Source organism: Eleutherodactylus coqui, chromosome 13 (genome assembly GCF_035609145.1).
Source record: "Eleutherodactylus coqui strain aEleCoq1 chromosome 13, aEleCoq1.hap1, whole genome shotgun sequence".
Taxonomy (NCBI): Eukaryota; Metazoa; Chordata; class Amphibia; order Anura; family Eleutherodactylidae; genus Eleutherodactylus; species Eleutherodactylus coqui.
The window spans coordinates 99,958,465-99,971,611 of record NC_089849.1 but is presented as its reverse complement, the minus strand read 5'-3'; the positions used below and the strand labels follow the sequence as shown (position 1 = coordinate 99,971,611).

General features: G+C 41.6%; 1 protein-coding gene across 1 annotated transcript in view; it reads right to left on the bottom strand.

Annotated features, from left to right (window-relative positions):
- Nucleotides 1-13,147, bottom strand: part of LOC136588543 (myosin-4-like) — a 91,649-nt gene that overhangs the window by 67,764 nt on the left and 10,738 nt on the right. The window contains exons 5-8 of the mRNA XM_066587855.1: nt 12,379-12,499; nt 10,964-11,056; nt 4,202-4,265; nt 542-640 (exon numbers count right to left, since the gene is read on the bottom strand). Coding sequence (XP_066443952.1) covers nt 542-640; nt 4,202-4,265; nt 10,964-11,056; nt 12,379-12,499 — 377 coding nt within the window. The remainder of the gene's footprint in view (nt 1-541; nt 641-4,201; nt 4,266-10,963; nt 11,057-12,378; nt 12,500-13,147) is intronic.

The window sequence follows — 13,147 nt, the reverse complement described above, 5'->3', positions numbered from 1 at the left end:
ACATGGCTACTTGTAAAAAACAGCGACGTCAGCCAGCTCCCTACTGTGGAGGAAGGAATCTAACTGTTCAGGCATGAGCATCTACAGTACCAGTGAGTCAGTTGTCACTTACAGGAGCCATCGCCCCCTTCCTTCACAGTATGGAGCTGGCTGACATAACTTTTAAATACACATAGCCGCGACCACCCGCACTTTGAGGTTAGCTATGGTCAGGAATTAGGAAGTGTCTGACAAGTCTCCTTTCCCCACTTTTCCCCTATGTACTGTAAATGACATCTCCCCCACCTGCTGTCTAGTGCATATACTGATCTATCACCCTTCCATCATTAGTTCCAGTGTCTGACTGAAAGATTGTACATAAATCTCAGTCCTCTAGTTATCACTGTAATTGGAGACAGAGCGGGCCCAAAAAGCAAACCATTGAAAATCTTTAATATTCAATTAGAAATATCAATTTTTTTCCATGCATGGATTTGGATGGAAAAAATGCCCTTAAGAGTGTGCGGAGTCTTTAAACCTACATGAAAATATGGCAACTTACCTACAATCTCAGGCTTCTTGTTGGATTGGATCTGGTAAAAGATATGGTAGCTGCGCTCATTGGGAAGCTGGAAGGTCACTCTGGACTTCTCCAGCAAATCTGCAATAAAACCATTTATAAAGATCTGATCCCAAATGAATATATGGAGCCAACGATGGAGAAATCATATATATACACTCATTGTCAAGAGTAGGAATAGTCATTTCTAGCTTAGATGTGATACAGGCGGGCATTGAGGTTTTAGTACCCTGTTGTACTGCCTCTAGCTTGGATACAAGATGTGATACAGGCGGGCATGGAGGCTCTAGTACGCTGTTGTACCGCCTCTAGCTTGGATACATTGGCTTTAAGAAGGTGCCTGAGAGCACAGAAACGCGTTGCCCCTATTCATCACAATTTGGAATAAAGGTGATCTCTTAAAATTGATAGGACTGGAACGTGGCTTTTTGGCTGTGAGGAGAGAGCACTTCAAGGAGGGGGATTTCTGGTCATCATACCCCCCTCCTCTCGAGTGTCACTCCTTTTTGGCTTAAATTGATTGGTTGCTGAACTAAACAGTTCTAAGAGCGCGGAATCTTTTTGTATTAATAGCTGTTCTCTATCAATGTCTTACTTGGAGACACTCTCGTATAAGAGAGACCCCAACTGTTTCTGCAGCTCTCCCCTTGTTGTAGGATAAGAACTGTCATGTACACCACAACCATTTGACGATCCTGAGGCGCTTTCTAGGCATTATCTGTGTGAAAGATGTGATATAGGCAGCCATGGAGGCTCTAGTACCCTGTTGTACCATCTCTAGCATGTGTACACAATGTGATATGGGGGGCATGGAGGCTCTAGTACCCTGTTGTACCATCTCTAGCATGTGTACACAATGTGATATGGGGGGCATGGAGGCTCTAGTACCCTGTTGTACCATCTCTAGCTTGTGTACACGATGTGATATGGAGGGTCTAGTACCCTGTTGTATTGCCTCTATCTTGGATACAAGATGTGATACAGGTTGGCATGGAGGCTCTAGTACCCTGTTGTATCGCCTCTAACTTGGATACAAGATGTGATACAGGTTGGCATGGAGGCTCTAGTACCCTGTTGTATCGCCTCTAACTTGGATACAATATGTGATACGGGCGGGCATGGAGGCTCTAGTACCCTGTTGTACCACCTCTAGCTTGGATACAAGATGTGATACAGGTGGGCATGGAAGCTCTAGTACCCTGTTGTACCGCCTCTAGCTTAGATACAGGATGTGATATCAGCGGCATGGAGGCATACAGGTTCCATATGGTATCCGGCAGCATATCGCTTCATACCTGCTGTAACTGAGCCTCTAGATCCTGCAAACTCATAGGCAGTTGAAGTTGGCGTCCCAGATGGTCCATACATGTTCTATTGGTGATAAATCTGGTGACCAGGCAGCCACGGATGCGTGACAATGTTGTGGAGGCTCTTGTGACCCCCTCGTGTGTGCGGCTGAGCATTATCCTGCTGGAAGCCGCCATGAGAGGAACACGTGGCTACAGGATGTCCTGAACAGATAGCTGAACTGGCATTGTCTCTCGTACCCTTACTTGGTGTAACAAACTGTTGTGTATGATGCCCCCACCCACCCCACCAGACCATCACACCAGCAGGGGGCAGTGTGCCACTTCACAGCAAAGGCAGGATTGAGACGCTCACACTGAGGTCTCCAGAAATTAACACGGCTGTTAGTGCAGGCAACTTGGTTCCACACTGTGGCAATCTACAGTAGTTTTGTCATTCATGATACCACTGCAAACTGAGCCAACACTGGTTGGGAGTCAAAGGCAGCAAACATAATAGGCACTTTGAGACCAAATGTTCTTCAGTCAAGCACCTATAAATGGCTCCAACAGACTCCTATGTGTAAGAATGGCGCCACCTGTCTCTGGATGGGGAACAAAACAATTGGCGATGCTCATGCTTGTTGGATGATCAAACTGTCCTCTACTGGTGGTCTGTCAAGGGTGTCCTGAGCCTGGTCACCTTGTAGTCACAACAACTCCCAACAGTTGGGTCAGAATGTCCCAGGTGGCGGGCAGTTCATCGATAGATACGACCAAACAGCCTCTCACATCCCAATGTGACCTTTCTCAAACTCCGTTAACTGAACAAAGTCTCTTCTCTGCGTCACAGAGGCGTCTAGTGGTCAACAAGCTCTACACAAGTGGAAGAAGAGGTCACTACACACAAGGAGCCTCTGAGAGCCTTTTATAGGCCAAGGGGGGGTGTGAATCACTTTAAGAGGTGGTAATATATACCAAATGTCAAATGACGTCACACGCAACGCCAACATGTAACACCCACTGCATAATGCGCATGCGCAATCTCCTCCCGCAGACGTGTTTACGTCAATAGACGCCACAAGTACGCTTGCACATGCGCAATGCCACACAGAAGGAGCACCGTTGTATTTATGACGTGCATGTGTAGTATCAAAGCCGGGGCAAACTAAGGGAACCCAAACCTTGAGACATAAATCCACAATATCCTATATATTGTGGCACTGACAGCTGATCAGCTAAGGTCATGATCAGCGGACCCCAACCGATCAACTATTGATGACCTATCCTCATCTGTGGTAAATGCCTGGAAAACCCTTTAATATTTATAATATTAGTGATAAATCATTTGATTAAGTGATAAAAACATGATTAAAGAGGATTTCCAGGACTAAAACATTGATGACCTGTTCTTAGGATAAGCCATAAATATCAGACCAACTTCCAGGATCACAACCCGCCAACTATTTGAAGAGGGCGTGGCATTTGGGTGAGAGATGTGATCTCTTCACTGTATACCAGGCATAGTGCCATACATTTTGTAGGGGTGGTGCTTGGTATTGTGGTTCAATCCCATTCACTTGAAAGGAAATGAGATGCACATAGGCCATATGACCAATTGACTTGAAGTCACAGAGAATGGGCTGCCGAGCATGTCCCTTGGCACATTGGGGGAACGGAATGGAGCTGATATTTCATGAACAAATCCATTTGTAAGTATAGCAATACTACATTCTCCATGCTATATACACTACTATGCACTTCAAGTCAACTACACACTGAGGAAACAACAAGTTTCCCCGGACTGCTCCTTCAAAAGCAGTGCAAAAGAAGCCTAATATCTTACAATAAAAAAAAAGTACTATAAAACCTAATAAACTCAATAGAGTGATAAATAACTATAAACAATCTAAATGCTAAAAACAACCACTGCATAAACAAAAAATCTAAAAAGGCTTAAAGGCCGTTTTACACAGGGTGACAGTTTGGACAAATGCACGAGTGCTGACGTCATCACTAAGGTCGTTAGCACTTGTACAGAGCATTCAAACTGAAAAACTTGCCACTGGCTCGCTGGCCTCTCGTCTGCTTCTCGTTCAGCGCTTCCCCCTCCTATGGGGAGCGCCAAGCTTGAAGCATTCACATGGAAAGAAAAGCCAGTGAACGTAACTATGTTTTTTAAGCTGAAAAAAAGAATTGTCAGCTTAAACAACCGCAAACGACAAGTGAGCGATTTTTTTCGCTTCGCAGTGAAAATAGTTGTGTGTAAATGGGCCTTAACTTAAAATCAGAAGGCTAATAATTGGATAAAATTGATCATAAAAAGACCTAATGCAATAATAAATCTGTAACTCACATGTTTCGATATCTGCCGAGGCCAGTTTTCCAGTAGCTCCAAAGTGGATTCGGATGAATTTTCCCTGTGTTATAAATTAAGATTATATAAAACATCCAGTTTTCAGATATTACCTAATTATTTTATGTTAACAGATACAAAACACAGGATTAACTCAGTAAGTACTAAAAACTAAAGGATTTTAAAAGGTGAACTTTCCCTTTAAATCCATATATTTGCCCGATATTAGAACCACAGGATTAGAATCCCAGTAGAGAAAACTTATGCAATTCTTTCCTGTAGCCTAAACAGCAGCACATATACAAGGGGAACTAACCCCCTACCAAATACTTTGGATTGGTGACACATGGTTAAAGGGGTATCCCACTAATTTGAAGTGAATGGGATGGGCATAGATAACAGAGTTCAACAGCTCAGCAATCTCCAGTGGTCCCATTGAAATGAATGAGACCATTGCAGATCACAGAGTTCAAACAACCAGCAATATTCCAGCATTCCGATTCACTTTAATGCAGCCATAATGAAGAGAATGCCACAATAGCACACATGCGTGACCCCTACTACCAAAATTGTGGAACCTTCTGGGGACAATTTCTCTGAATGTCCCAAGAGTTTGACCCCACCGATCGGCTATCAATTGGTTATAACTTCGAATTACCAGAATACTCCTTCAATTCAGATTTTAAAAAATCCCATAAGTATCTTGGCTCCTCCCCCATTGCGTAATAGTAACCCCCCAGTGGTTTAGAATGAGCTTTGTTCTGTAGAAAAAAAAGGACATTACAGTTTAGATGGCTATAGCTTTGGTTCCATCAAGACTACTGACATGCTAAGATTCTTGGCTTTAAAAGGACATCAAAAGCCTGTCAGTAGTCCTGATTAAAATTCAAACAGCTGCAGCTCTGGATCTGTTAGGAATACTGAATTTACAGCTAGCATTTCAGTCAATGTGTTCAGCAGAGAGGGGAAACCAGCAGTAGCAGAGAGGATCTGTGATTCTCCTGCGTCTTTCCCAAGAGGTGTGTGAGACAAATTTTTGCTTAAGTTATCCCCCTATATCAATTACAGAGTATATTTGCTCTCCGATTGACACATACGGGGTTTTCCCCAGAAGAGGAGTGAAATGATGAGGACTCTACTACACGGTTTTACAGAAAAAAATTTAAAAACATATTCCACTTCTACAAGGCTTGAAATATGAATGTAGCAATACCAAATATGTGTGTTTATTTTCTATAACTCGTACAATACAACATTCATCCAGCACAGTAAATTCTGTTAAAAAAAAAAACAAAAAAAAAAAATCCAAAAACAATTTTGGCAATTTCTTTAAAGAGTGCTGCGGATATATTGCAAACCTGTCTATTAGCTATACCCACTTCTTCTGTATTGAAAGCAATATTCTCTGTCATCCACAATGACACTGATGTGGAAGGAAATGTTGCGTTAATATATTTGAATACTGTTCTGGATGCCTCCAAGTGGAACACACGTGATGGGCAAATATGACTAAATTACAGAACAGGCAGGCGGCCTCAGCAGAGGTTTGTTATATTGTGTAATTGGACAAAATGCCAACATTTAGGAAAAAATATGACCTGCAGCTATACCATGGTAAGCTCCAGTCACATTTGACATGTTAAGTTGCCAATGGGTTGGGTCTTGTCTTGCAGGAATACTACATATACGTATATCCCCGCTAAAGTGAAAGGGGCCCCTGTGCCTTATCTCACCTGAGTGTTTTTATGTATCAGAAATCAAATTATAATTTTAGACAGAAGAGGGATACTATAGAGTTAGATTAAGAATGTAATGGCCCTTCTACACTCCTGAGTAACATCGAAGTTATAACCTTAGGAGCCTCAGTAGTGGAAGTTAGGGGCTCGGCAAAATACAATGGCTGGGTAATAAATGAAATAGCGTGTGATACGGTAAATGTTTTAAATGCCACCTCCTGTGTGCTGCTTTAATTTGACTGATAATTCAGAATCTAGACATATAAATATCAAGCATATTAGGAAAGTTGTGCAAACCCTCAGGCAAGATAGGGATCAGGGCTGGTTTGACTGGCTTTCTGGCTCATAGTTTAGCTTGTCCTGGCTCCAGCACCTCATGGGAATATGTAGTATAATTATCTGTTTCTTTATGCTGTTGTATTTGATGCGTGCCTACTTTATTTAATCTATGCACCAATTGGGTCGCTCAACCCCACCAAAATATTAGGAACGAGAATTCTTTTTCAAGAACATTCTACCAAAAATACTGTTTAAGACTGTTGCGTTGTGATGTACGAGGGGCATTCATTAAAGATTTTCTCTGGCCCACTTGTATTTATCTCAGGATGCTGAAACTGTACATTACTGTGTAATGATATAAGTCTCTATAGGATATGTGCCAATTTGCAACTCTGAACTGATAACGGTCTTTTCTTTTACAGGTGCTGAAGTGGTGTGAGGTCTGATAATGGACCCAGTGTAATACGGAACAGTCATGAAGTTCTTTTACTTGAAAGGCCACACACCAAGTGAGATGTTCGATGAGACGAAAGTTTTATGGGGAGGATTCCCCATCATATGATGTAGTCAACAACTGGCATCATCAATTCAAATGTGGTAGTATTTCAAATTCTAGGTCGACCACACTCCGCTTCTGATGAACACACCATCCTGTAAGTGGAGGCTGCCATTTCATAAAATCGCTGTGTAACCATTCGCAATCTAGCCCAAAATCTCAAGATTAGTGTGGCGTCCTTGGAAAAAAAATCATCCAAGACCATCTTCATATGCATAAGGTATCTGCTTGCTGGGTTCCCCGGCTGCTCACACCTTTCCAGAAGCAGGAACAAATCGAATGCTCCCAGGCTCTTTTGATGATGTGCCACGGAGACCCAGAGGACTTTTTCAATAGACTGATCAGACGGGATGAAAGCTGGTCCATCACTATGATTCGGAGACTAAAGTCCAGTCGATGCAATGAAAGCATCCAGACTCACTGCCTCAAAAAGGCACGTGTCCAACCCTTGGCAGACAAGGTCATGCTCAGAGTCTTTTAGGACCAGCACAGAGTAGTCTTGATGGATTTCCGAGCAAAGGGTACCATGATTACTGGTGAATACTATGCTTCCCTGCTGCAGAAAATGCAGGCAGCCATCAAAACCAAGAAGAAAAGTGGCATGCTCACCAAAGGTGTCTGCCTTCTGCAAGACAATGCCCCTGTTCACAACTCACATGTTGCCCAGATGCAAGCACCCTGCTGCAGTTATGAAATTCTACCACATCCCCCCTTATCCACACGACCTCGCAACATTGGACGTCCACCTCTTTCAAACAATTAAGTAATTTTTGAAGGCCAAGCATTTTCCAGATGAGGAGACTCTGATTTCCAAAGTCACAACGTAGCTTTTGGTGCAACCTGTCGACTTCTACAAGCTAGGCATTTACAGTTGCATAAAGTGATGGGACAAGTGTGTATCCCTAGGTGTTACCCATGTAGAGAAGGACTAATAACTGTGCCAAGTTATGTTGCTCTCAGTCCACAGGAAGCATATCAGTGGAAGTCTTTAATGAACATCCCTGGTATTTTCCTTGTCCTAAATATCAACTATAAGTAGAAAGGGATAATGTATGAGACAGGGAAAGGTTAGCAGCATGGGCATATGTCCTTGTGGAAGTAATCCTCATTGCGAGGTGACAGTTAGGGTCCCCTGTAGATGTTCTGGAAAGCCCCCAGAATGTTATTTGGCAGGCAAAGACTATCCAGGAGAAAGAAAATACTTACAAAAAGGAGGGAATTGTGGGAGATGACAGAAATGGTCTTTATTTTGTATGTATAATTCCATATATTCAGCTATATAGGCCTAAGATGAATGAATGAGAAAGAAATTGTATTTTTCTATAGTTTGTTCTGTGTTTCAGTCTGAATCTGCTTATGTCAGCAAGCATCCCCCACACAGAGTGTGATATCTATAGTTTCTTATGAATAGAAGTTTCAGTATAAACAGGAAAACCGGATTCTTATGAAGCACTTGATACCCGCATAGAGAGATGATTAATTAGTCTGTTTTTAACTTTGCAGACATGCTCAGCAGTGTCTTTCTACGTCACAAATTACCCTCTCTTTTAATTACCTTATGAACACTCCCATGAGAATTACCTATGAACACACAATATGTTGTAATGTACCTGAATGTCACCTTTTGTCTGCGTTACAATAAAAAAACGTTTTTGCCGCCATTATTAAATCAGATGCCCTTTGGTTTTAGACAATATTCTGTGTGTTGTTCATTGGCTTCTCTGAGATCCTAACAACCACACCTAATGTGGCCCCCACAATATATCCAGGAGTACATGTGCGCTAACAGTAGTGTATTAGAAGAATGATAAAATATGGTCATAATCAAGTCCCCTAAAGGGACAAAAATAAAAATACTAAAAAAGAATAGATCAAAATCTCACCTATCCCCCTTTAATAGTTTTTTTTTTTTTACAAACCTCAACTGTGGTATCGCTAGGTTCATAATGACCAAGAGAAAAAAAGTTATACATTATCTAATCCACAAAGTGCACGTCAAGAAAAAAAATAAAAACATGGCGAAAATAGCTAAATTTTGCCTCTCCCTCCTTACAAAAACTGAAATAAAAAGTGATCAGAATGTTGCATGGATCAACAAATGGTAGCATTAAAAAGTACAACTCATCCTTAAAAAACCAGCACAGCACTTTCAACAAAACAAAGCAAAATGTGATGAGTCTTTGAATGCAGTGATAAAGCAGCTAACGTTTTTTTAAAAGGGTGAAAAAGTTGCAAAAATCATCCTGGCCTGCAGAATTAATTTACCATTTTTATATTGCACGGTGTGATAGGTTTCCAAAGATTGGATAAACGAAGACTAGAATTCATTCCATAAAAACCAAGCCCTTATAGAGCTCTGTCGATAAAATACTTAAAATGCTATGGCTCTTGGAGTGCCTCACAAAAGCAAATTTTTTAAAAAGTTTTTTTGTGTACAACAATAGCAAAAACAAACTGTGTAAACTTGGTGGCGCCAAAATTGTGCTGATCCAGAGGATATTATTTTGCACACTGAATGCTGTAACAAAGGATTCCGAAAAACAAAAAATAGACTTTTTTCCCTCAATCCCCTTAAAGAAATAAAAATGAAAAAAAGTTATACAATACATTATATATACCTAAATTATGCCTTTAACCCTTTGCAATCCAATTTTGGATTCAGGGTTTTCTCTTTCTGCCATTATACAGTGGTGCCACCTGCTGGCTAGAGCCAGTACTGCGGTATGTGACATGCTGGGGAGGCCCCCCGACAACAGAGTGGCCAGTAATATACAGTAAGAATACCCTGTCGGATGTCTTCTGACATCGGAAACTGTACAGCCTTCAATCAGAATGTCTTTAGTCGTCAGACAGTGGATTGGAAAGGGTTAAAAATACAACTTGTCCAGCAAAAAACAAGCCACCAATTTAAATAAATAAATAAAATTATGGCAACCTGGAATGCGACGAGAAAAAAAAAGAAAAATATGTTTGCCTTTCGGTGCTAACAGGCTGTCACTAAGGGTTTAAAGTGAAAGCCTGTCACTTTCCATGCTCTAAAGCCCCAAACCCTCAGGTTCTGGCTGTTGCAGGTACTGGATTGAGGCTAGGTTTTGCCTGACCATTGTCAGTCCTTTCAAGATCATTGATACTGGAGAGAACACACATAAGCCAAGTTCCACAGAATGGAGAAGGCACACAGGGCATACTGTTTGTTGTAGTGATAGTGTGAAAAAACTTCTCAAGCTTGGCATTGGCTTCCATTGCTTTCAGGTTGATCTCCAGTAATCTTTATTTCTCTGCCAGCTAAGTGAACATCTCTGGATGAAGGGATTACTCGCTGAAGTCTGAAAAAAACACCTCCGTAATATCATAGTCACTAACTGTGTTACATATCCACAATATAAAGCCATCAGGAATTAAAGAGTTTTTGCCTCTAGAACACAAGATGGAAAAAAGTCGGACAGCTGTAAAAAAAAACTCTACACCCATGCCACACAAAGGCAGGAGGAAACCTTACCCAAATCCAACCCTAGAAAGGAAGATAAGCCCTGGAGAGAAGAGGAGCCACTTGTCCATAACACTGGGCAGGACAATACACACAAGAGAAGAGGAGCCAAGGTCCTTCTTAGAAGGTTTAACCAATTTTAATTAACTCTTCATGTCACATGTCCAAAGCATGCAGTAGAAGGATATCCCATGTGAATGTGCTGCTGTGCAGGATGTCTAGGGAAAAAAGGATTTGTTGTACATGGATTTTTCCCTTAAATTGATAAAATCAGTTTGATTGGGGTTTATTTACGAATATTGTCTGAAGGTCAGCCAAGGCAAATGTAGATTAGACCGTCTTAAAATACGCCAGGTTTATCACAGTAGCTTTACTGAATAAAACTACGCAAACTAATACATGGTTTAAAATTTGACAGTTTATACCAAAAAGTGCACCAATTTACTGTGGGCAATTCCCAGCAATTTGGTGCCATTTAGGACACACCCCTCTTTTAGACCGGTCTGATAATCTGTCCAAGGGTGTCTAAAAACACATAGTAAATGTGGCGGACAGCATGCAAGATAGTTTTTGGTGTAATTTGTGCCAGAAAACTGTCATTTTGAATAGTAGGTATTCCGCAATGTGAAGTTTGTTTAATTCTGATTTTTTTTAAAATTTTATTGCATTGTAATAAATGCTAAAATGTCCAGTTGGCAACTTACAAAGCGTGAAGAGTTGTCATTCCTGACCGTCTTGGCATTACCAAAGGCCTCCAGAAGAGGGTTAGCCTGAATGATTTGATCCTCCAAAGTCCCCTAAAGATATGCCGAAAAGAAGAATACAAAGATGTTAGCATTTTTATATTTCACTGATGTCTAAGTGTTCACCCCTGCGCTCCATAGAAACATGCATCTCCAAAAAATTGTGACCCACCATTTCGAGCCATGGCCAGCTTATTCATACGAATGTATATACGCAGCTATTAAGCAGTGTCCAAAAATCAGGCAAAAATCGCGACCATCTGAAGCATTGGACTTAAATGTATTTATTCAGATTAACGATTCTTGGTCGCGTACAAACCCCCCCCCCCCAAAAAAAAAAAAACGCTGAGATAGACTGGAAGCTTCCATTGACTCCTTGGAAAAGACAACAGCTGGCTCTATATAAGCATTAGCAGTCATTTAAGGATTCCTGCCAACTGAGGGATTTCCGTGCTGCAGCGTATTTTTATGCCGATAGACAACAGCCGCCTGTGTGAACGGCCAAGAGTACACTAATTAAGATTGGGACTTAATGGCGGCTTTTCTTTATTAATGTGTTTTTTTTGCACATATGGGCGAATGTAAAAATGCATACGGTCGTGTAAAAGATGCCTTAATCTCAGCTTTTAGGCTATTGAATGACAGCTGAGAGCTGCCCCTGATTGGTCCCTGCGCTGAGCCAATCAGAGGCAGCACTCACTCACCCATTCATGAATTCATGAATGGGTGAGTGAGAGCTGCCTCTGATTGGTGAGGGCTGTGACCAATCAGAGGTAGCCCATTCAGCAGGTGGGGATTTTAAATCCCCGCCTGCTGAATACTACTCAGAGCAGTTCAGGAGAACTGCCGGCCGGCCGCGGCTGAACTCCGTCTGCAGGGATAAGGTGAGTATAGATTTTTTTTTTTTTACACATTTTTGGATGATTTTCGGGAAGGGCTTTTATTTTTAAGCCCTTCCCGAAAATTCATCCCGCTCTCGCCGGCAGCCCATTGCTTTCAATGGAGCCGGCTGTATTGCCGGCTCCATTGAATTCAATGGGCAAACATCATTCTTCTCTGCCACAGCTGTTACAGCTGTGGCAGCGGAGAATGATTTGTGTAGTATATGTTCTCAATGGGGTCGACGCTGCTGCCGCCGGCCCCATTGAGCGCATATAAAGAACACAAGGAATCGCAGATCGCAGATAGGTGCGATCTGCGATTTCTTGTGTCCTATAATTTATCGGACAGGCGCATAAAAAGCGCCCATGTGTCCGATACCATTGCAAAGCAATGGTTCTCTAAGATCGCAGATCGCATGCGCAAATCGCGGGAAAAATCGCCCATGTGACTGAGGCCTAACAGTCACTGTGCAGCAAAGCATCAAAAAATCTAACCTGCATTTTGTTTGCCGAGGCTGCATCCTTCTTTTTCCCAGAATCTCCAGTGGTTGCAATTGTTGCAAAATACTGGATGACACGTTTAGTGTTCACAGTTTTTCCTGCACCGGATTCTCCACTAAAAAAAAAAAAAATTACATAAAAAATTACAAAAACACAATTCAAAAGTTTCCTTGTGGGATTCTCTCTATTTTTTTTAATAGCCTTTTTCATGGATTAACCACCATTTTGGCTCAATGGCAAGTAGGTTTATGATTGAAGAGGAAGGTTGATTTAGAAAGGGATGGGTTAGGTGTTAAGAGTTGATGCTAGGACTGGGTTTTTATCGATTTCTAGTTTTTTTTTTATACAGTTTTTTTCCATATAATATAATATTCCTCCTATCTACAATACACTGTTGCAGCTAGCTTTAAATTGACACTTAAAATTGTCACTGCCCTTTGAAACAACTTGTGTTAATATGATAAACAATGCAAATGGCAGCATGGAACAATACCTCTGCAGCGCCACCTATTGGAAGGCAGCATTCATTGAAGTCAATGTTAGACTCTTTATACAAGCCTTGTAACAATGACTGGGAATCAGAAGCTAAAGCCAGAAACCACACGCAGATAGCTGTTTCAGAGAGATTTTCCCTCATCAGCGTTTCTGGCTTGACTAGCGAGAGGCCTATGCATGTGGGTCAGGAAGGGTAGCGTTTCACCATAAGGAGAGCACCTAGAAGGTGTTTGAGGAGAGATACAATTTCCAGTTATTTTCTAAAATG